General features: G+C 42.7%; 1 protein-coding gene across 8 annotated transcripts in view; it reads left to right on the forward strand.

Annotated features, from left to right (window-relative positions):
* The window catches only part of slc16a13 (solute carrier family 16 member 13), a 39614-nt gene that overhangs the window by 12239 nt on the left and 4946 nt on the right, over positions 1-22429 (forward strand). For 2 of the 8 annotated variants that reach the window (XM_029753865.1, XM_029753873.1), the window contains 5 exons: positions 15485-15712; positions 15878-16021; positions 16207-16463; positions 18555-18749; positions 18887-19226. In XM_029753865.1, the coding sequence (XP_029609725.1) occupies positions 15487-15712; positions 15878-16021; positions 16207-16463; positions 18555-18749; positions 18887-19226 (1162 nt within the window). In that variant the 5' untranslated portion in view covers positions 15485-15486. Of the gene's footprint in view, positions 1-1667; positions 3980-4264; positions 5422-5473; positions 5542-15484; positions 15713-15877; positions 16022-16206; positions 16464-18554; positions 18750-18886; positions 19227-22429 lie in introns of those variants that run through there. The other 6 variants (XM_029753867.1, XM_029753869.1, XM_029753868.1 and 3 more) reach the window with 6 other exon arrangements.

A 22429-nucleotide genomic window follows, 5' to 3' on the forward strand; every position in this document is an offset into this window, starting at 1 on the left:
TTAAATAATAAATTCTATACATTAATTTAAACTGGATTAAGCGTACATTTTCGTTAACTGTAATTTTGTTAGTTTATGCTCCACCTTTCCCTCCATCTTGTGCCAACATCGGTTCTGTTTAAGAGATTGTCAGTTGAATATGCCCTCTACAAGAGTTTGTATGTCTTCTTTGTCAATTAAATCCATTTTAATCCCACTTTATAACACAATAATAATGTGAAGAAATCCAAGGGGTCCGAATACTTTTGCAAGTCAATGTAATCTTAACTGCACTTGAATTATTTTTCTCTGGGACCACTGATCCGAACAGCGTTGATAAAGTGAAGCGAATGGCATTCAATCAAAACATGTTGAGTCTCTTGTGCCTTCTTTATCTGCAGTCCTGGGTGAAATGAGGCATGGGTAGTAAGCTATTTGGAACACAGCCAGTGAGACGGGCAGAGTGAAGTCTTCTCAAGTCTAGTGTGTTAGACACTAAGTGGCAGAAGCATTTGACGGTTTTCAATAGATTGTTTTTCAGCACAGAACCATCACTTCTGACTGTTGTAAACTCACGCTGGCACTAGGTTATCTGGTGGTAAACACTTTTGGGGACAGGGAAAGAGTCTACCCGCATGTTATTGGTGAGTTGTGGGAGAGTGCCCCCTTTAAAGCTTTGAGTTGCCCAAAGTCGAGGTTTCTGGAACAACTTGAGGATTGCGTTAAATGTGTACTACCTGTTTTTAGGGAATGCAACCTTGCAGCTAGACTAGAGAGACTGACAGTAATGAAAGACGAACAATGCAAACCACCACTGGGCACAGACGCCCAGTTTCACTAAACTATTATGCCAGTTTCACTCCTCAAACTGGCATAATAGTTTAGTGAAACAGTCTAATATTGCCTCGGTCTACACAGCTGGCTCTCGTTGGTAGCTTCTCTTTGCATCTTCTTAGAGTTCCACTACAGAAAGTGCTCAGAGCGACTTTAATACAAAGACCCAAGATAAACTCGGGACTGTTTTGCATCATTGTTTGAAAAGCCAAAGTGCTTCATCCTGAAAAAAGTGCTTGATTACTATGAACTCGACCATTAGAGTTAAAGAAGCCTCTTCTTTGGGTCTTTTAACAGGTACTACCTGTCCTCTGAGAATGCACCTCTCTGGCTGTCTGTCTGGCTGTAGACTCTGCAGATGGCTTTCCTCATCTGTGTTAGACAAGACAGAGCCCACAGCCAGAGAAGGATTCTTCCTGTAGCTCGTCTCTGAAGGGACGCATACACTGAGTATACAAAATATTAAGAACACCTGCTCTTTCCATGACAGGTGAATCCAGTTGAAATCTATGATCCCTTATTGATGTCACTTGTTAAATCTGATTCAATCAGTGTAGATGAACGGGAGGAAACAGGTTAAATAAGGATTTTTAAGCAATTGAGACATGGATTGTGTATGTGGGCAAGACAAAAGATTTAAGTGCCTTTGAACGGGGTATGGTAGTAGGTGCCAGGTGCACTGGTTTGTATCAAGAACTGCAACGCTGCTGGATTTTTTAACACTCAACAGTTTCCCGTGTGTTTCAAGAATGGTCCACCACCCAAAAGACATCCAGCCAACTTGACACAACTGTGGGAAGCATTGGAGTCAACATGGGCCAGCATCCCTGTGGAATGCTTTCGACACCTTGTAGAGTCCATGCCCCGACAAATAGGGCTGTTCTTTGGGCAAAGGGTGGGTGGGGTGTTCCTACTGTATACTCAGTGTAGAGTGCTCCTTAGCGAATGATTAGATCACAATCATCCCACTGATTAGAGAGACAGTCCTGACCTGCACCTCCTCTTGCACCTTTACAGGGTGTTGTTGGTTGATGCTAGCAGCTGTTCTCCTCTGGCTAACTGTCATCACAGTGCAGTCAAACACACCTGAGATCCCCTCAGTCTATACAGGTGGCTCCCGTTGGCAGCTTTCCAAAGGCACCTAGCCGGACGCTTCAGCCGTCGTCGTTATCAATCTTGTAGTCCTTTCACTTGTCTGCAACCGTGAAGGAAATGAGATGGGATGAGATGGGAAGCTGGAGGCTCTCTCCATCTCCATCTCCATCTCTCCACCCGCTACCCATTGTTCTCATTTCCCCTGTGCAGAGAGCCGGTGAAGAGGTATATTGACACCGCCATAGCCCACAGGGTCTTATTCGAAAAGCTTTGCATGTTTGTCAAGAGATCACGTAGAGATGCATAGACTTGGATTCGGAAAAGGTGTTCTCTAGTCTAGGAATGTGATTTCACAGATTACGTGGTTACATTTCCTTTGGTCTGCTCTATTGTGGATTCTTCATATTACAGTACACCTCATAAAGCCAGGGGATAAATGGTGAAAACCCAACAGTCTATAGCTCATACGCTTCCCGTTAGAAGTTGGCATGCGGCAGGCTGAACAAAGCCAGGAGGCCATGCAATTCAATATCCATCTTCAAGCAAAAGCAATACAGGTCAAAATAGTTAATATTACCAAAGGAAATAGAGGGACTAACTGTACAGAATGATAAAAACAATAATGATATTTTTAAAGAGAAAGCAAGGTACTTTAAGGACATGTTTTTGTTTCAGTCTCCTCTATCTCCACTAACCTAAGTAAATTTAAGGAGTTTTTTTCCTATAAATTATAAAATGAACAGCTGTACATAAAGACTCATGTGAAGGCCAAATTACAGAAGAGGAATTTCTTGATGCAATAGCCCTTATGCACATTCCATGACTGAACGTTCTAATATCTGGTGGCGCGTACTGTAGAACTAAAGTTAGTCTAGTTGTTATCGACAATATAACAGTGCTACCACTGTCGCAGTTTTTTACTAGGCGTCTTCAGGACTTTCTTCAAATGAATATTAATAATGTACATCAAATTGTTACATCAGCCTCCGAGACTCCAGCTAGCAAGAATGAAAATGGCTTCAAGATATATATATATATATATATATATATATATATGAAGCTACATAGACAACTATGAAGGTGAGTACCAGTCAGTGACAGATAAAGCTAGCTACAATCATATTAGCTAGCTAGCTAATTTAACTAGTAACTGTAGCTAGCTAGTTACTTCGAAAAATGATGTAACATTGACAGAATCAACCTGAGAATGTGTGTATTTTCGTTGGCTTGCTTAACTTATGCTTGCTACCTATATTTGCCAGCTAAAAATAATTGTTATTCATGTCTTCTACACAGTATCTAACAAAGATTCATTAACAGGGCAGATCACTGTGAGGGCTGCCTGTCACAGGTCCACGAGGGAGAATGAAAAGCCACACCATGAGAGTAGGGAAAGGTTATAGATAGCGACTAGCGCCCTTGTTAAACATCTCCTGTGGGACACTCATTATGGTGTGTTGGAGACAGTGTCAATGTTTAATCTTATCAATAGATAGATATTCATGATGGGTCCCAATCTCAATTGAGAATTGCCCACTTAACAGGTTGTTTGGTAAAGATCTGTTGATGCAGTGTTTGGTAATTTTGTTACTGAGACACAATGTATTCCTGTATAGTTAAATGAGCCCCTAGTTAAGAAGACTAGACACTATGTTTGCTGTTATTTATGGGCCGCATAATTCTTGTTTCTCACTTCAGTCTTTCATAGCACTTATCTTCACTTCACAGATGGTGTTAAAGCACTCCGTACCAGTGATAGTGGCCCAAAGCCACTGCTCCTGTGTTGCAGGAAGTGCTATGTGCAATCAGCTGGTGGCCCTTTTTTACCAGACAGCGCACTACTCTCAACTAAACATTCCTGTTGCACCACCAGTTCACAGCTGCACAGACACAGAACAGCGTTGGCACAAGCCAAGAACACTTGTGAGTCTGTCAATATCCATAAATAAATGCACTTGAAAAGTATTCAGCCTTTGTAACAGTAAATCTTTGTTAATTATCGTGTGAAGCCAGGTCCGGTTGATGGGATAGAGTTCTGTAAACCTACTAACTCGTGTGCTGATGGAATAAGGTAAGTTGGAGGTTCCTAGAATGGAAACATTTTAGAAAAAAATGTATTGTGATTATTTGTGTCCAGATGATAAGCCTAAACAGTGGCGTATTTACGATGTAATGACAAATGTTTGGGACAAAGACTGGGGGGAATAAATCTATAGATCTGAATATTAATACATATATGTATATTTAATACATTTTAGTTGAACTTTCGGGTTTGTGTTATTTCTGAAAAAGTTAGATGAGTCTTTGTCATAGTAATCTCTCCAACCGGATGTTAAGGTTTTAAAATGTTTTGCAGAAGTTCTCTCTACAAAGCACTCAATGGATACATGCCTGGTATGCAGACCATGAAGATGAAGAGGGGGCTAGCCATGGAGCCAGTGGCTGTACAGGAGTACTGCACACTGAAGAATGTTAACTTCTTTCCATGTGGCTTCGTAGTGCACCCAGATGCCCCGTGGTTAGGATCCTCTCCAGATGGCATCATATTTGATCCCAGTGTGAGACCACACTTTGGACTCTCAGAGGTCAAGTGCCCAAATGTACCAAGATATGTTGACTGCCCTTACCTGAAGATACAGAATGGAGAGCTGAAGTTGAAGAGATCTCATGCTTACTACTGGCAGGTGCAAGGTCAAATCCTTCTCACAGGTTGTAGCTGGTGTGACTTTGTCATCTGTGCACAGGAGGACATCCTAGTTGAAAGGATATATACAGATCTACAGGTTTCAAAGACTATAAGAGAGAAGGTTGACCACTTTTATTTTGACCACTACTTGCAGAAGTGTCTTATTTCTCACCTGAATGGATCCCCTGCATGGGTGCCAAGTTTAGTGGTATCATGAAAAACAAGTATTGATGTTCTTGTGAAGAAAACTACCGTAGAATAGATTTGTTTAAAAATTTATAGATTTCAGAAAATGTTCAACAGTTCAATTAAGCAATTACACATCTCTAACATTGTATTCAATATTGCATTCTGGCTGTTCTGTGTTTACTTGATTTCTTTCCCCCACCCCTAAACTCATTGCCTAGTTAAAGCCAATACAAGCTCCACACAAACTGATATTCACTACAATACAAATTATTGATACATGTCATAGATAAACAAATTCTTATTTTGCTGCTAGCACATAAACACATGTATATTTACACTGGCTTGGCCCATGCTCTTACCAAAGGTCCGTTTTGATAGTTGACCAACAGACACGCCACTGGAAATAATTGGTTGATGCTGCCTGAGATGGTCAGGGGGATGACTGTTTCAGCTTGTGTTCCTTTACTCTGTGGATCATTCTTTCAACATGCACTCTTAGCGTGGCAATGGATTGGGTCTCCCTAACCTCATGCGCTGGCATCTGTGTGCGTCTTGACAGAAAGGCTGGCCGGTAGACCTTGCACGGAACAATGTCATCTACGAGAAAGCCCTTATCCAGCATAATGGCCATGTTAGGGGTGAGTAAGGAAATGTTTCCAGACTGCTTGAATATCTCCTTGTCACTCACAGATCCAGCATACAACGATGACACAAAAGTGACAGCTCCATGTGGTGACATTCCCAACATGCCCTTAAAGGTACAGTGTGACTTGTAGGAAGAAATAACCTCACTCTGCAGTAGTAGTGAAGATAGTGTCTGGCAGCGGAGTTCAGTGCAGTCGATCACTACCTGGGTGTCTGGATAGTCCTTGAACTCAGGTGGCAGGTGGACTTTGATGGTTTCCTTGGGGATCCATATCCGTGCTGATCCAAGCAGACAGTAGAGGAAGTTGGCCCAAGAGATAATAATCCGGCTCACTGTCGATTTGGTGGATGCTGAACCGATGGGCCAAATCCTTCTGCTTCAGACCCAGCGACAGATGAGTCATAAACAAGAAGAACCCATCGATTGATGGCTGTGTCTGAACATAAAGAAAACAATTTTAGTACATATATGGTCCTTACATTAGGTCCATAACACAAAAAGTAATTAATGTTTAACGGTTACAGTAAGATCAAATAATATTCTCTATTAAGTACTGTATTTAATGAAGTTGTCCCTTACTGGTTTTCTTCAAGTAACACTTGTTTCAGATGGATTGGTGCTTGTGACTCTTATAAACTTGGTCTCTGCTGCCCACTCAATCAAGTGCCAGAAGGCCATCAGGTGGGTGTAGCTTGCAAATCTAAAGGCGGACCCAGAGTATTTGAATACCAAAAAAGCTCATTACTATTATTGCCCATCTTCTCTAAGCATCAAGTAGCACTAGACATGACCTAGCTGCTATTGTAGCTGTTGTCACAACTTACTGCCACCAACCACCTTTTTTTCTACATCGACCCAGGAAGCTACGGAAGCTCACAATACCATTACACTTAGTTCAGTGCCTCTGAAGAAACTGAACACAATGTTCATTAGCACCTTCACGGGGCTGTAATTTAAACATAGTCATTGCGAACAATTTCAGTCAGAAATGCATTGACAGTTAGCTAGCTAGTAAGCTAATGATAAAAACAATAGCGGAAATCGCTCTGGAAGTCAGCACCCCCGGTAGGAAGTAAAATAGAATGTGGGAGGCGGTATAATGCATAGAGCCTATTAAAGCCTTTTAGTCCGGGAAAACTCCAGGGCTGGATGGCATACCAGTTGAGGTATAGCAAACCTTTTTTGATGTACTCCAAAGACTGTTATTAGCATGTTTTACCCACTCCTATAAAAATTTTAGGTTATCAGATACTCAACAGGAAGGTCTGATTTCATTATTACTGAAACAAGACCCAAGTGGTAAATATAAAGGTCCAGTCCATAAAAAAAAATGGAGGCCCCTTACACTTCAGTGTTGTGATGTAAAGATCATAGCAAAATGCATAGCGCATAGAATTAAAAGGGGTTATTCATCCTAATCGGACAAATGGACGATACAGTGGAGATAATGTAAGACAAGAACTGGAAATAATAGAACACTGAAACATCTGGGAAACCAGGCCTGGTATTCATAGCTGACTTTGAAAAGGCTTTTGATAAAGTAGGACAAGAATGTATATTTAAATAATATTTTAAATATTATATAATATTTCAATTTTGGAGAATCTCTTTTGCAGTGTGTTAAAGTTATGTACAGTGCATTCGGAAAGTATTCAGACCCCTTGACTTTTTCCACATTTTTCTACGTTACAGCCTTATTCTAAAATTGATTACATTGGTTTTTTTCCTCATCAATCTACACACAATACCCCATAATGACAGACCAAAAACAGGTTTTTAGAAATGTTTGCAAATGTATAAAAAAAACTATGGAAATATCACATTTACATAAGTATTCAGGCCTTTTACTCAGTACCTTTTGGCAGCGATTACAGCCTCGAGTCTTCTAGGGTATGACGCTACATGCTTGGCACACCTGTATTTGGGGAGTTTCTCCCATTCCTCTCTCTAGATTCTCTCAAAATCTATCAGGTTGGATGGGGAGTGTCGCTGCACAGTTATTTCCAGAGATGTTTGATCCGGTTCAAGTCCGGGCTCTGGCTGGTCTACTCAAGTACATTCAGAGACTTGTCCCGAAGCCACTCCTGCGTTGTCTTGGCTGTATGCTTAGGGTCGTTGTCCTGTTGGAAGGTGAACCTTTGCCCTGAGCGCTCTGGAGCAGGTTTTCTTCTAGGACCTCTCTGTACTTTGCTCTGTTCATCTTTTTCTCTATCCTTACTCGTCTCCCAGTCCCTACCGCTGAAAAACATCCCCACAGAATGATATTGCCACCACCATGCTTCCCCGTAGGGATGGTGTCAGGTTTCCTCCAGATGTGACGCTTGGCATTCAGGCCAAAGAGTTTCATCTTGGTTTCATCAGACCAGAGAATCTTGTTTATCATGGTCAGAGTCTGTAGGTGGCCTTTGGCAAACTTCAAGCGGGCTGTCGTGCCTTTTACTGAGGAGTGGCTTCCGCTACTCTAGCAAAAAGGCCTGAATGTTGGAGTGCTGCAGAGATGATTGTCCTTCTGGAAGGTACTCCCATCTCCACAGAGGAACTCTGGAGCTCTGTCAGAGTGACCATCCGGTTTTTGGTCACCTTCCCTTCTCCCCCGATTGCTCAGTTTGGCCTGGCGGCCAGTTCTAGGAAGAGTCTCGGGGGTTCCAAACTTCTTCAATCTAAGAATGATGGAGGCCACTGTTTTCTTGGAGACCTTCAATGCTCCAGAAATGTTTTTGTACCATTCCCCAGATCTGTGACTCGACACAGTCCTATCTCGGAGCTCTACGGACAATTCCTTTGACCTCATGGCTTGGTTTTTGCTCTGACTTGCACTTTCAACTGTGGGACCTTATACAGACAGGTGTGTGCCTTTCCAAATCATGTCCAATCAATTGAATTTACCACAGGTGGACTCCAATCAAGTAGTAGAAACATCTCAAGAATGATAAATGGAAACAGGATGCACCTGAACTCAATTTTGAGTCTCCAAGCAAAGGGTCTGAATACTCATGTTAATAAGGTATTTCTGTATTTCTGTTTTTTATTTATTCAATTTTATTTGGAACGGTAAGCCAGACAAAATTAAAAGGGCCTATTTATATAATGAATATGCATTAGTAAGGCAGAAATGATTGAAGATTAAAGCATTAGACCTCTCACTAAAGGCTTCAGTCATACAAAAGTTATTCTTAAATCTGAACTGGTTCTCTAGCAGATTAGTAAGAATGTCTCACCCCATGTTCAAGAATGGCCTTTTTCCCTTTATTCAGATTACAACCTCTCACATTCGGTTATTTGAAAATGAAATAATCTCCAAAATATTGCTATTTTTTTAACAAGCCATAGAAAGTTGGTTTTGATTTCAGTTTAATCCATCACAAAAGACCAGAAAAAATATTACAACAAATATTATGCTAACATAAATATATGGAAATGTCTGCTCTTCCTAAATTTGCAACCAACTAATTGCAGCATTATTGCAAAAATGCAAGAGGCAAGACAAAAATGTGAAAAAGTGTCATTAAAAAAAAAAAAAAACATAAATCAATGGTATACTTTTTTTTTTTTTTTAAGGCCCAACAAATTGACAGCTGTACCATATAGATTGCAAAGTCGTTGGGAAGAGATTTGTGATGTACCGATTCCATGGCACATGATTTATGAACAGATACACAAAACAACGCCAGATTCGAAACTTAGAGGTTTTTCTATTTAAATTATAATACACAATTCTTGCAACCAATAGAATGTTATATATGGGGGATACATTAAACCTCTGCAGATTTGGCTGCGAAGAGACAATCTTGTAATGGTCCTGTGTGTAGAGAGTCAGGCGTAGGACAGCAGATATGAGTAATCAACGTACTTTACTCGAAATTACAAAAATACAAAGCAACATAGCGAGCCCACAAAAACAGACCGATGTACAAAGAACAATCACTCACAAACAAAACATGGGGAACAGAGGGTTAAATAATAAACAAGTAATTGGTTGAGTGAAGCCAGGTGTGAAAGACAGACCGAACAAATGGAAAATGAAAAGTGGATCGGCGGTGGCTAGAAGGCCGGTGATGTCGACCGCCGAACGCCGCTCGAACAAGGAGAGGGACCGACTTCGGAAGAAGTCATGACAAATCTTTAGATCAGTTGTTTTGGTACTGTCCATACTGTATGTAGCTTGTTTTTGTCGCAGGTTCAGGAATGCAAGAATTGCAACATTTACCTGGAGCTAACTCTGCAAGTAGCACTGCTGGGTGATTTGAAAATTCCTAATTAATCGATCAATAATATAATAATACTCTTTGCAAAGATTATAAATTATGAGAATAGAAAGGTTCATAACTTTTGTGAAACGGCACAGCTGAAAAATATATGGCAGATAGATTGTGACTTAAATAATAGATTCCTATCTGCAATATTAAAGCTGATCTACCCCCCCCCCCCAAAAAAAAAAAAAAACAAGGACTGTTTATCAAACCTCCCACCTATCCTGCTGTGTTCCATCCCTCTCATTCTGTCTACTCAAGTTATGGGTCCTGGAATGGAAAGTGTTGATCTGACTTTTCATAATATACTCTTGTACACATCAGAGTTGCAGTCAATTCCATTTAGTTTCAGATTAGTTCCACTTTTTCTTTCGATTTTTCTAGCCCTTACGTCAAGTTGTAATTCAATTTAATGTTTTGAGTATTCTATTAATAGGTTTTATGGCACACTGCCATTGGGGTATTTTGGCTTGGACTTTCCCTGTAGAAGGACATACTACCAAATGCATAGTGTCTTTTTTATACTTAAAGGGCCTTTCATGTTTTCACCCACCTAAGTGTAATTCATTACCATTGTAAATCAATGACTCAACCGTATAATACAATATTTTTGTGATGACAAAACCCAATACCGATAACCAATATTTAACATTTTAGCAGCCTTTTAAGCATTCTAGTACAGTTAAATAGTAAACACACACACACACATGGACACAGCGGTCTAAGGCACTGCATCTCAGTGCAAGAGGCGTCACTACAGTCCCTGGTTCGAATCCAGGCCGTGATTAGGAGTCCCATAGGGCGGCGCACAATTGGCCCAGCGTCGTCCGGGTTTGGCCGGTGTAGGCCGTCATTGTAAATAAGATTTTTTCTTAACTGACTTGCCTAGTTAAAGGTTACACACACACCACACTGAGCAAAAAGTTTTTGTTGGCATTTATGTATGTCCCCATTATCAATAAAACATCATCAAAACCTATTTCTTTCACTTACTTGCTGTACTGTTTTGTATATTCAGTTCAGTTGTTTTATTCTCAACCAGGATTTCATTATACATGTCAAGCAGTGAAGTTTCAGCTCTGTCTGTCCGTGGCCTCTCTTCCTCGGTGTGCACTGTCACTGTGTCCGTTTCCATCTTGTCCAGCTGTGTCTAACATTTCATGTAAACCCTGTTTCTTGTCTGCATCGAAGTAGCGGTCCTTGTACATAGCATCGAGCATGGTGGCGACACAGTAAAGAGAGAATGCCACCGAATCGCTTGTTCACAGCCTGTGTCGCCAGTTTTGTTGAGCAGGCGTTTCAATGCCATGACAGAGGGTATCACGTCTGCTGCAGGTGCAGTTGATGAGCTTATTTCTCGAGTCAGTTGTTTGAATGGAGCTAGCTAGTGTGTTCATGTTTCAAACATGTTTTCAAATGCCATTGAAATGGCAGCAGCGGTATGACAACCAGCACATTCATGAGCATGAAATACGTCTTTCCTCAGTACGAAATCCTCGACGACCCACTGTGCTGTCAGACTGAGCATGCTCATGGGGCTGATATTGCTGGTCCAAATGTCAGTCTTGAAGCTAATATCAGTGATGCTATTACTGTGAAACTCCGGTAGTGCAACACCTGAAAAATAGCGCACTTGGTAACTTGGTGTGTACCGATGCCTGACCAGTCAGCGAAAGCCAACATCACCCACGACAGAGAACGGTTGATTGTCAAGGGCAATGAATTCCATTATCTTGGTGTTAATGCATTTTGCCTTTGAGTTGTCTCGCTGAAATTTTCTTACTCTTTCAAATTACTTTCTTGACTTGTTGACTGCTTGATCCACACAGCAGACATTGTGGGCTAGGTTAGGAATGCTGTGTTGCATGTGTAGGGCAAAATTTTACGTGGCGCATTATATCATGTACCTACGTTATATACAGTTGAAGTCGGCAGTTTACATATACTTAGGTTGGAGTCATTAAAACTTGTTTTTCAACCACTCCACAAATTTTTTGTTAACAAACTATAGTTTTGGCAAGTCGGTTAGGACATCTACTTTGTGCATGACACAAGTAATTTTCCCAACAATTGTTTACAGACAGATTATTTCACTTATAATTCACGGTATCACAGTTCCAGTGGGTCAGAAGTTTACATACACTAGGTTGACTGTGCCTTAAATCAGCTTGGAAAATTCCAGAAAATGATGTAATGGCTCTAGAAGCTTCTGATAGACTAATTGACATAATTTGAGTCAATTGGAGGTGTACCTGTGGATGTATTTCAAGGACTACCTTCAAACTCAGTGCGTCTTTGCTTAACATCATGGGAAAATCAAAAGAAATCAGAAAAATAATTGTAGAACTCTACAAGTCTGGTTCATCCTTGGGAGCAATTTCCTAACACCTGACGGTATCACGTTCATCTTGTCGTGTCTTTGGCATCATTAAAACTGAAGACCTATTTATCAAATAACTCTCTGTAATTATTATTACGCGATTAAACTGATTAATCATGTAACTGTAACTAGGAAGTTGGGGCACCAAGGAAAATATTCAGATTACAAAGTTAGAATTTTCCTAATATAACTTTCAGATATTTTAATATCTGATCAATTAGTCTTCGAATTAATTAATTATTATTTACCTCACGTTAGTCTCATTCCAAACGTCGTAAATTGTCGGTTATCTGCACGAACCCAGTCTTCACTATGAGTCATCCATACATCAATTGTCTTAAAATCATTTATTTACTAACTAAGTAATTCACAGAAATGCATAACAAACAAACAATGGTTACAAAGAAATGATAGGGGAATGTGCCCTAGTGGGCTAAACCGGCATGGTGGCTTGTTAGACAAAAGGGGAGTGGGGGTCAGCTGAGAAGGCACTACAGAGTTGAATATTATAACAATTGAAATGCTAATCCTTTGCACATGAACGCTCACTCATTCGGGAACAATTGCAATGAATATATATATTTACGCTCCGTGTGTCGTCAGGATCTTTGTTGAAAAGTTTGTTTCTGTTGGAGAGTTTGTCCGCCCTCTCTCTCTCTCTGTCGTGGTTAGAATGGATAGTTCAGAGTAACATTCATTCATGTCATTATAGAATAGCTGTTTCGGCGGTTGTCGGTCTTCGCGTTCAATGATATTGAATTCCTAGCTGCAGACTAGTAATTAATATCAAAGACTTGTTCTTATTCTGTCGGTATCGATAGTCTAAGAGTTTAACCACGTGGTATGGTCAAAAGTTCAGAAAGAAAAATGCATGGTCTCAAACCTTGGCCCTCTCGTTATCGAGGTAAGCTGGTCTGGTGATAGAAAACCTAAGTGGGGGTTTTATTTGGAAGAGCAGAAAAGGGCCTGTCCCATGACGCCAGACCATAACTGTGCTCATGGGCGGTCCTCTGATTTAGTTAAACTCCAAAGGGAATTGGAGTTTCCTTCATTAAACAGTCCAAAATCACATGACACAATTGCACAAACAGTTCCATCCCCACTCATTCATTTTATACAACAATTAGATGTACACCTCATAGCTGAGGCTATTGTATAAACAGCGTTATGGTAATGTGGCTGTATTGTCTCCCATGAGTTTCACAAAATTGTACCAAACGGACCAGTTCGTAGCTGGATTCTTCACCGATCTTTTATACGTCCTCCAGAACATAAATCTCGTTCGGTTCTCCAGTTCTGTGAGGTGGAAGAAATTCCTTTTTCTCTATGAAAACTCACTCTCTCTATACTGTGGCCATGAGGAGGATCTCCTCATAGGAATTTACGACCTCTCTTACAAAGCCTGGTGAAAGGGGTATAGAGAGGGAGAGGGGGATGGTGCTCGCTGTACCCAAAGAGAGCAACGTCATGACAATCTGTACAAACAATAGTACGCAAGTATAAACACCATGGGACCACGCAGCCGTCATACTGCTCAGGAAGGAGACACGTTCCGTCTCCTAGAGATGAACGTACTTTGGTTCGAAAAGTGCAAATCAGTCCCAGAACAACAGCAAAGGACCTTGTGAAGATGCTGGAGGAAACAGTTACAAAGTATCTATATCCACAGTAAAACGAGTCCTATATCGACATAACATGAAAGGCCACTCAGCAAGGAAGAAGCCACTGCTCCAAAACCGCCATAAAAAAGCCAGACTACAGTTTGCAACTGCACATGGGGACAGAGATCGTACTTTTTGGAGAAAAGTCCTTTGGTCTGATGAAACAGAAATAGAACTGTTTGGCCATAATGACCATCGTTATGTTTGGAGGAAAAAGGGGGAGGCTTGCAAGCTGAAGAACACCATCCCAAACGTGAAGCACGGGGGTGGCAGCATCATGTTGTGGGGGTGCTTTGCTGCAGGAGGGACTGGTGCACTTCACAAAATAGATGGCATTATGAGGAACTAAAATGATGTGCATATATAGAAGCAACATCTCAAGACATCAGTCAGGAAGTTAAAGCTTGGTCGCAAATAGGTCTTCCAAATGGACAATGACCCCAAGCATACTTCCAAAGTTGTGGCAAAATGGCTTAAGGACAACAAAGTCAAAGTATTGGAGTGGCCATCACAAAGCCCTGACCTCAATCCTATAGAAAATGTGTGGGCAGAACTGAAAAAGTGTGTGCGAGCAAGGAGGCCTACAAATCTGACTCAGTTACACCAGCTCTGTGTGTAGGAATGGGAAAAATTCACCCAACTTATTGTGGGAAGCTTATGGAAGGCTACCCGAAACAATTGACCCAAGTTAAACAATTTAAAGGCAATGCTACCAAATACTAATTGAGTGTATGTAAACTTCTGACCTGCTGGGAATGTGAAGCTGAAATAAATCATTCTCTTTACTATTATTCTGACATTTCTCATTCTTAAAATAAAGTGGTGTTCCTAACTGACCTAAGACAGGGAATTTTTACTAGGATTAAATGTCAGGAATTGTGGAAAACTGAGTTAAATGTCTTTGGCTAAGGTGTGTGTGTGTGTGTGTGTGTGTGTGTGTGTGTGTGTGTAAACTTCCGACTTCAACTGTAAGTAGGTATATACGTCAGCTTTGACATTGGTTTTGCACATCGGCGTTAAACTAGACATCAGGCCGATGTCGATTTTGGCATTTTTAGCAAATATTGGCTGATTCTGATATCTTCACAGATATATTGTGCATCTCTAGTAAATATGAGGTGATCGCGTAATAAAAATAGAAATGTACATCTGAAAATGTGTATATTTTTTAAATGTTAGGTCATTTCTGAAACATGCTTTAAGTGCAATAGGCTTTGCATGAACAATAGGGAATCAGTGTTAGGAATATGAAATGCTGGTGTTCTACCAGAGGAGGCTGGTGGGAAGAGCTATTGGAGGACTGGCTCATTGTAATGTCTGGAATGGAATTAATGGAACGGAGTCAAACGTGGTTTCCATATGTTTGATGTGTTTGATACCTTGCTATTCAACAGTCTAGCTCCACAGCTTAACAGAACCCCTGTTTCGGGTCAACTACCCATTTGACCCACAGGCGATTTCCTCTAAATGCCATTCATTGTCTATTTAATTGAAGGCACATTTATGGAAACCCAGTGAAAACCCACACAGCAGCAGGCAAATTCAAGCACGTTTGATACATTCTTGCATGATTGACATGTCGTTTCTTTGAAGCCTGCACCTGAAAGTAACACAGGTGTTCGATTGATGCAATGCAATACAACAGGCTCAACAGCAAAGGCTGTAGTAGAATGTAGTGTTTCTAATACATGGTTTAAACAGGGTATTTCTGAAGTATCACAAATAACATCTCCTTTCCTCTCTCTCCATATCTCTCCGTCCCAGCCATGGCAAAGCTGCAGGCCCCCCAGGCGCTTCAGAGCCAGCCAGCAGCCCCAGATGGTGGGTGGGGCTGGGTGGTGGTGGGGGCCCTGTTTGTGACCTCTGCCCTGGTGTTTGGGATAATCCGGAGCATGGGGGTCTTCTTCGTGGAGTTTGTGCAGTACTTTGGGGAGAGCGCCCAGGCTGTCTCCTGGATCACATCCATAGGGTTGGCCATGCAGCAGTGTGTCAGTGAGTATGTGTGTGTATATATACCCTCCTCTCATATATATATATATATATATGAGAGGAGGGTAATGCCCCATGTGAATGCTCATACAAATGATCCTTTGTCCGTTGTACACAGTGTGATGACTGGTAGTTAAACGTGTGTGTGTGTGTGTGTGTTTTCCCCAGGTCCATTTGGCACAGCATTGTGTAATGGATACGGTGCCAGACCTGTAGTGATGGCAGGAGGTTGTCTCTCTGCACTGGGCTTCATCCTGGCCTCACAGGCCACCTGCGTCACACACCTCTACCTCACGTTGGGCGTCATCTCAGGTACACACACACACACACACACACACACACACACACACACACACACACACACGTACACACACACACACTTGGACCTAAAAACACTCACATGCTACTTTGTGTTTCTCTTTTATGTCCAAAACTCTGAACATCCAGTATATAACTCCCTCTTTCTCCCCTCCTTCACCCTCCGGCCTACCCTCCAGGTTCGGGCTGGGCATTAGTCTTCACTCCTATGGTGGCGTCAGTGATGCAGTACTTCAACCGGAAGCGCTCCCTGGCCATGGCGCTGGGCTTTACGGGTGTGGGCCTCTCGTCCTTCGCCTTCTCACCCCTCTTCCAGCTCTTGGTGGAGATGTACACCTGGCGGGGGGCCCTTCTCATCCTGGGAGGCCTCAGCCTCAACATGGTGGCCTGCGGGGCCCTCATCAGGCCCCTGGGGACTCACAAGGCTGTAGCTGCGGTAGGAACATCCATTTACATTTTTGTCATTTTAGCAGATCCTGTTATCCAGAGCAATTTGGGTTGATTACCTTGATCAAAGGCACATCGACCTCCTGTAACATCCTCTTCTCTCTGTCTCTGTCTCTCTCTCTCTCTCGCTCTGGCTGACTTAACACATCCAATGTTTCTAAAGTCTTTGAAAGCCAAGTTAATAAACAAATCACTGACCATTTCGAATCCCACTGTACCTTCTCCGCTGTGCAATCCGGTTTCCGAGCTGGTCACGGGTGCACCTCAGCCACGCTCAAGGTACTAAACGATATCATAACCGCCATCGATAAAAGACAGTCAGCCATCTTCATCGACCTGGCCAAGGATTTCAACTCTGTCAATCACCGTATTCTTATTGGCAGACTCAATAGCCTTGGTTTCTCAAATGACTGCCTCACCTGGTTTTCCAACTACTTCTCTGATAGAGTTCAGTGTGTCAAATTGGAGGGCCTGTTGTCCGGACCTCTGGCAGTTTCTATGGGGGTACCACAAGGTTCAATTCTTGGGCCGTCTCTTTTCTCTGTATATATCAACGATGTCGCTCTTGCTGCGGGTGATTCCCTGATCCACCTCTATGCAGACGACACCATTCTGTATACATCTGGCCCTTCTTTGAACACTGTGTTAACTAACCTCCAAATGAGCTTCAATGCCATACAACACTCTTTCCGTGGCCTCCAACGGCTCTTAATCGCTAGCAAAACCAAATGCATGCTTTTCAACCGTTCGCTGCCCACACCCGCCCGCCCAAATAGCATCACTACTCTGGACGGTTCTGACCTAGAATATGTGGGCAACTACAAATACCTAGTTGTCTGGCTAGACTGTAAACTCTCCTTCCAGACTCATATCAAACATCTCCAATCCAAAATCAAATCTAGAATCGGCTTTCTATTTCGCAACAAAGCCTCCTTCACTCACGCCACCAAACTTACCCTAGTAAAACTGACTATCCTACCGATCCTCGACTTAGGTGATGTCATCTACAAAATAGCTTCCAATACTCTACTCAGACTGCATCCAATTTGCTATCACAGTGCCATCCGTTTTGTTACCAAAGCGCCTTATACCACCCACCACTGCGACCTGTATGCTCTAGTCGGCTGGCCCTCGCTACATATTCGTCGCCAGACCCACTGGCTCCAGGTCATCTACAATTCTATGCTAGGTAAGCTCCGCCTTATCTCAGCTCACTGGTCACGATAACAACACCCACCCGTAGCATGCGCTCCAGCAGGTATATTTCACTGGTCATCCCCAAAACCAACACCTCCTTTGGCCGCCTTTCCTTCCAGTTCTCTGCTGCCAGTGACTGGAACGAATTGCAAAAATTGCTGAAGCTGGAGACTTACATTTCCCTCACTAACTTTAAACATCAGCTATCTGAGCAGCTAACCGATCGCTGCAGCTGTACATAGTCCATCTGTAAATAGCCCACCCAATCTACCTACCTCATCCCCATATTGTTTTTATTTACTTTGCTGCTCTTTTGCACACCAGTATCACTATTTACACACCATCATCTGCTCATCATCATCTGCTCATCTATCACTCCAGTGTTAATCTGCTAAAGTGTAATTACTTTGCTACTATGGCCTATTTATTGCCTTACCTCCTCATGCCATTTGCACACACTGTATATAGACTTTTTTTTATTTTTATATTGTGTTATTGACTGTACGCTTGTTTATTCCATGTAACTCTGTGTTGTTTCTGCCGCACTGCTTTGCTTTATCTTGGCCAGGTCGCAGTTGTAAATGAGAACTTGTTCTCAACTAGCCTACCTGGTTAAATAAAGGTTAAATAAATGTTTAAAAAAATGTAAAAGTTTGATAACTGTATTTTGACATTTCATAATAGGACTCATGTGGGTTCAACCTTTATACTACAGGAACAGTTACAAAACACAAAGTATCTGTGTTGTGTAATCTTGCGTGTGACGTCTTGTTTGGGTGCCAGCAGTGTTTGATGGACCTGTTTTCAAGGTTTTAAGTAATTGGTTTCAGCATCAGACTCTTTCTCTCATGCTCTTCTTCGCCCCTCTCCTCGCTCTTTCCAGCTGGCCCCAGGTGAGAGTGCCTGGTCCTGTGCCTCCATCTTCCACCGGGCCTACTCCTACCTGGAGCTTTCCCTCCTCTTCCAGCGGCCCTTCCTCACTTACAGCCTGGCCATCACCTTCTTCAACTGTGGCTACTTTGTGCCTTACGTCCACCTGGTGGCCCACAGCTGCAACGAGGGCTTCTCCCAGTATCAGGTTTGAATGAGCCTATTTCACAATTACATCACTGTGATTATCCAAAATGATTATCGATTACCAATTGTTTTGTTCAGTTTTCGTTGCTCTGATTGGTAGATGCGTAGATTCATGTCAACTGTTTCAATCTCATCCAGGCTGCCTTCGTCATCTCAGCCACGGGTGTGACGGACATCGTGGGCCGTTTGGTGTCCGGCTGGGCCTCGGACCTGGGCCGTCTTCGTCTGCCCCACATGCTGGTCCTCTGGACGGGCCTGTTGGGCCTCTCCCTCCTCATGCTGCCCCTGGGCTCCCTGGGGGGGTCCTACCCGGGCCTGCTCACCATCAGCCTGGCCTACGGGTTCTGCGCCGGCGCCATGACTCCCCTGGTGTTCGCGGTGGTGCCGGAGATCGTGGGCATGGAGCGGATGCTGGGCGCCCTGGGGCTGCTACAGATGATCGAGAGCGTCGGGGGGCTGCTGGGGGGACCGCTGTCAGGTACGAGAGATACTGGAGAAGAGTAGAGCAGCCGTTGACTGCTGTTGGATGTTGAAGGAATTGGGGATAGATTGCAGAGTGCACTCCTGTTCCCCAAGTTTGGCCACCTTTTCCCTAAGTGCTGCTCTAAGGACATTTTTGTTCTGTTAACCCCGTAATGGTTGAGGTCAAGTTTGGAAACTCTTCTGCCTTCTGTCCTCCCCTCAGCTGCATGCTAGCTCATCCATCCCTCTACGTGTAGTTTTACGTAACTCCCTCACACAGAAACACATTTTAGCAAGATGACCCCTTTTACTCAGGTTGGCCCCATGTCTTTATGGGTGACCTGTCTTGACCTTGAGGTACCATGTAAGGGGAGAAGAGGCCGTATGTAACCTAATAGAGGCTCCATATACATTGAGTGTACAAAACATTAATAACACCTGCTCTTTCCATGACATGACCAGGTGAATCCAGATGAAAGCTATGATCCCTTATTGATGGCACTTGCTAAATCCTCTTCCAGTGTAGATGAAGGGGAGGAGACAGGTTAAAGAAGGATTTTTAAACCTTTAGACAATTGAGACATGGATTGGGTATGGTGCCATTCAGAGCGTGAATGGGCAAGATAAAATATTTAAGTGCCTTTGAACAGGGTATGGTAGTAGGTTTGAGTGTGTCAAGAACTGCAACGCTGATGGGTTTTTCACCATCAAGAATGGTCAGACACCCTGAGAACATCCAGCCAACGGTAGGCCAGGTCATTTATGAAATAGGACAAAGGAGGCTGACACAAAGCTGACACGAATTGTGCAGTACAACATTGGTGCCCGAAGACCTATAAAATAATGCACAACTCATCGTACCTTCACACGAATGGGGTATGGTAGCTGACGACCATACAGTGTTCCACTTCTTTCAGCAAAAAAACAAGAAACTGCTGTTGCAGTGGTATGGGAGGAAAAGCACAGGGGTATGGGAGGAAAAGCACAGGGGTATGGGAGGAAAAGCACAGGGGTATGGGAGGAAAAGCACAGGGGTATGGGAGGAAAAGCACAGGGGTATGGGAGGAAAAGCACAGGGGTATGGGAGGAAAAGCACAGGGGTATGGGAGGAAAAGCACAGGGGTATGGGAGGAAAAGCACAGGGGTATGGGAGGAAAAGCACAGGGGTATGGGAGGAAAACCACATGAGCACATGCGTCCATCATGCCGCCTGTCAACAATGCAGGCTGGTGGTGATGGTTTGATAGTGTGGATTGTGTTTTCCTGGCACACACTGGGCCCCTTGTTTTAAAGTGGCGCAACGTTTCAATGCCACAGGATATCTGAACATCATTGCCAATCAAGTGCATCTCTTCATGGCAACTGTATCCATCTGCAAAAAAAAAATTGTCAGTAAGATGATGCCGCAAGGCTTGGATTGTCCTGAAATGGTTCCACGAACATGACAGTGTGTTCAGCTTACTGCAGTGGCCTGCCAAGTCACCAGATCTCAATCTAATTGAGCTTCTGTTGGATGAGATGGAACGAGCTATTCAGAGTCAAGATCCATTACCAGCCAACTTGACACAACTGTTGGAAGCATTGGAGTCAACATGAGCCAGCACCCCTGTGGAAGGAATGCTTTCGACACCTTGTAGAGCCCCAGGCCTTACGAATTGAGGCTGTTCTGAGGGAAAAAGGGGGTGCAACTCAATATTAGGAAGGTGTTCTTAATGTTTGGTGTACTCTTGACACTTAAAAATGTCAACTAGTCAACACCGGGTCAAATCAGTTGATGATTAGCTAACCATGTTAAACCCTTTAGCCTACCTGTTGGATATCCATACAGTCCAAGTGCTTTATTGCTCTCACTCTCTGGCCATTTGACCTCCCACACACTTTCTCCATCCCCCACCTCGCATGGGAAACATACGCTTACGTTGCCAAATCAAGTGAAATAGATAATAAACAAAAGTGAAATAAACTAGTTCCAAAGGAATAGAGACATTTCAAATGCCATATTATGGCTATATACAGTGTTTTAATGATTTGCAAAATAGTTAAAGAACAAAAGGGAAAATAAATAAACATAAATATTGGTTGTATTTACAATGGTGTTTGTTCTTCACTGGTTGCTCTTTTCTTGTGGAAACAAGTCACAAAACGTGCTGCTGTGATGGCACACTGTGGTATTTCACCCAGTAGATATGGGAGTTTATCCAAATTGTTTTCGAATTCTTTGTGGGTCTGTGTAATCTGAGGGAAATATGTGTCTCTAATATGGTCATACATTTGGTAGGAGGTTAGGAAGTGCTGCTCAGTTTCCACCTCATTTTGTGGGCAGTGTGCACATTGCCTGTCTTCTCTTAAGAGTCAGTTCTGCCTACGGCGGCCTCACTCAATAGCAAGGCTGTGCTCACTGAGTCTGTACGTAGTCAAAGCATTTTTACATTTTGGGTCAATCACAGTGTTCAGGTATTCTGCCACTGTGTACTCTCTGTTTAGGGCCAAATAGCATTCTAGTTTGCTCAGTAATTATCTTTTTGTTTTCTCATGATTTGGCAGGGTCTAATTGTGTTGCTGTCTTGGAGCTCTGTGGGGTCTGTGTTTGTGAACAGAGCCCCAGGACTGACTCTTCTCCAGGTTCATCTTTCTCTAGGTGATGGCTTTGTTATGGAATGTTTGGGAATCGCTTCCTTTAAGTAGTTGTTCTGGATTTTGATAATTCTGTTCTGGATTTTGATAATTAGCGGATATCGGCCTAATTCTGCCCTGCATGTATTATTTGGTGTTTTACGTTTTACACAGATTATATTTTTGCAGAATTCTGCATGCAGAGTCTCAATTTGGTGTTTGTCCCATTTTGTGAGTTCTTGGTTGGTGAGCGGACCCCAGACCTCACAACCATAAAGGGCAATCTGTTCTATAACTGATTCAAGTATTTTTAGCCAGATCCTAATTGGTATGTCGAATTTTATGTTCCTTTTGATGGCGTAGAAGGCCCTTCTTGCCTTGTCTCTCAGCTCATTCACAGCTTTGTGGAAGTTACCTGTGGCGCTGATGTTTAGGCCATTTTTTTGTGTTCTCTAGGACAACGGTGTCTAGATGTAATTTGAATTTGTGGTCCTGGCAACTGGACCTTTTTTGGAACACCATTGTGTTTGTCTTCCTGGGATTTACTGTCAGGGCCCAGATCTGACAGAATCTGTGCAGAAGATCTAGGTGCTGCTGTGGGCCCTC

The sequence above is a fragment of the Salmo trutta genome, chromosome 5 (genome assembly GCF_901001165.1).
Source record: "Salmo trutta chromosome 5, fSalTru1.1, whole genome shotgun sequence".
Lineage (NCBI taxonomy): Eukaryota > Metazoa > Chordata > Actinopteri > Salmoniformes > Salmonidae > Salmo > Salmo trutta.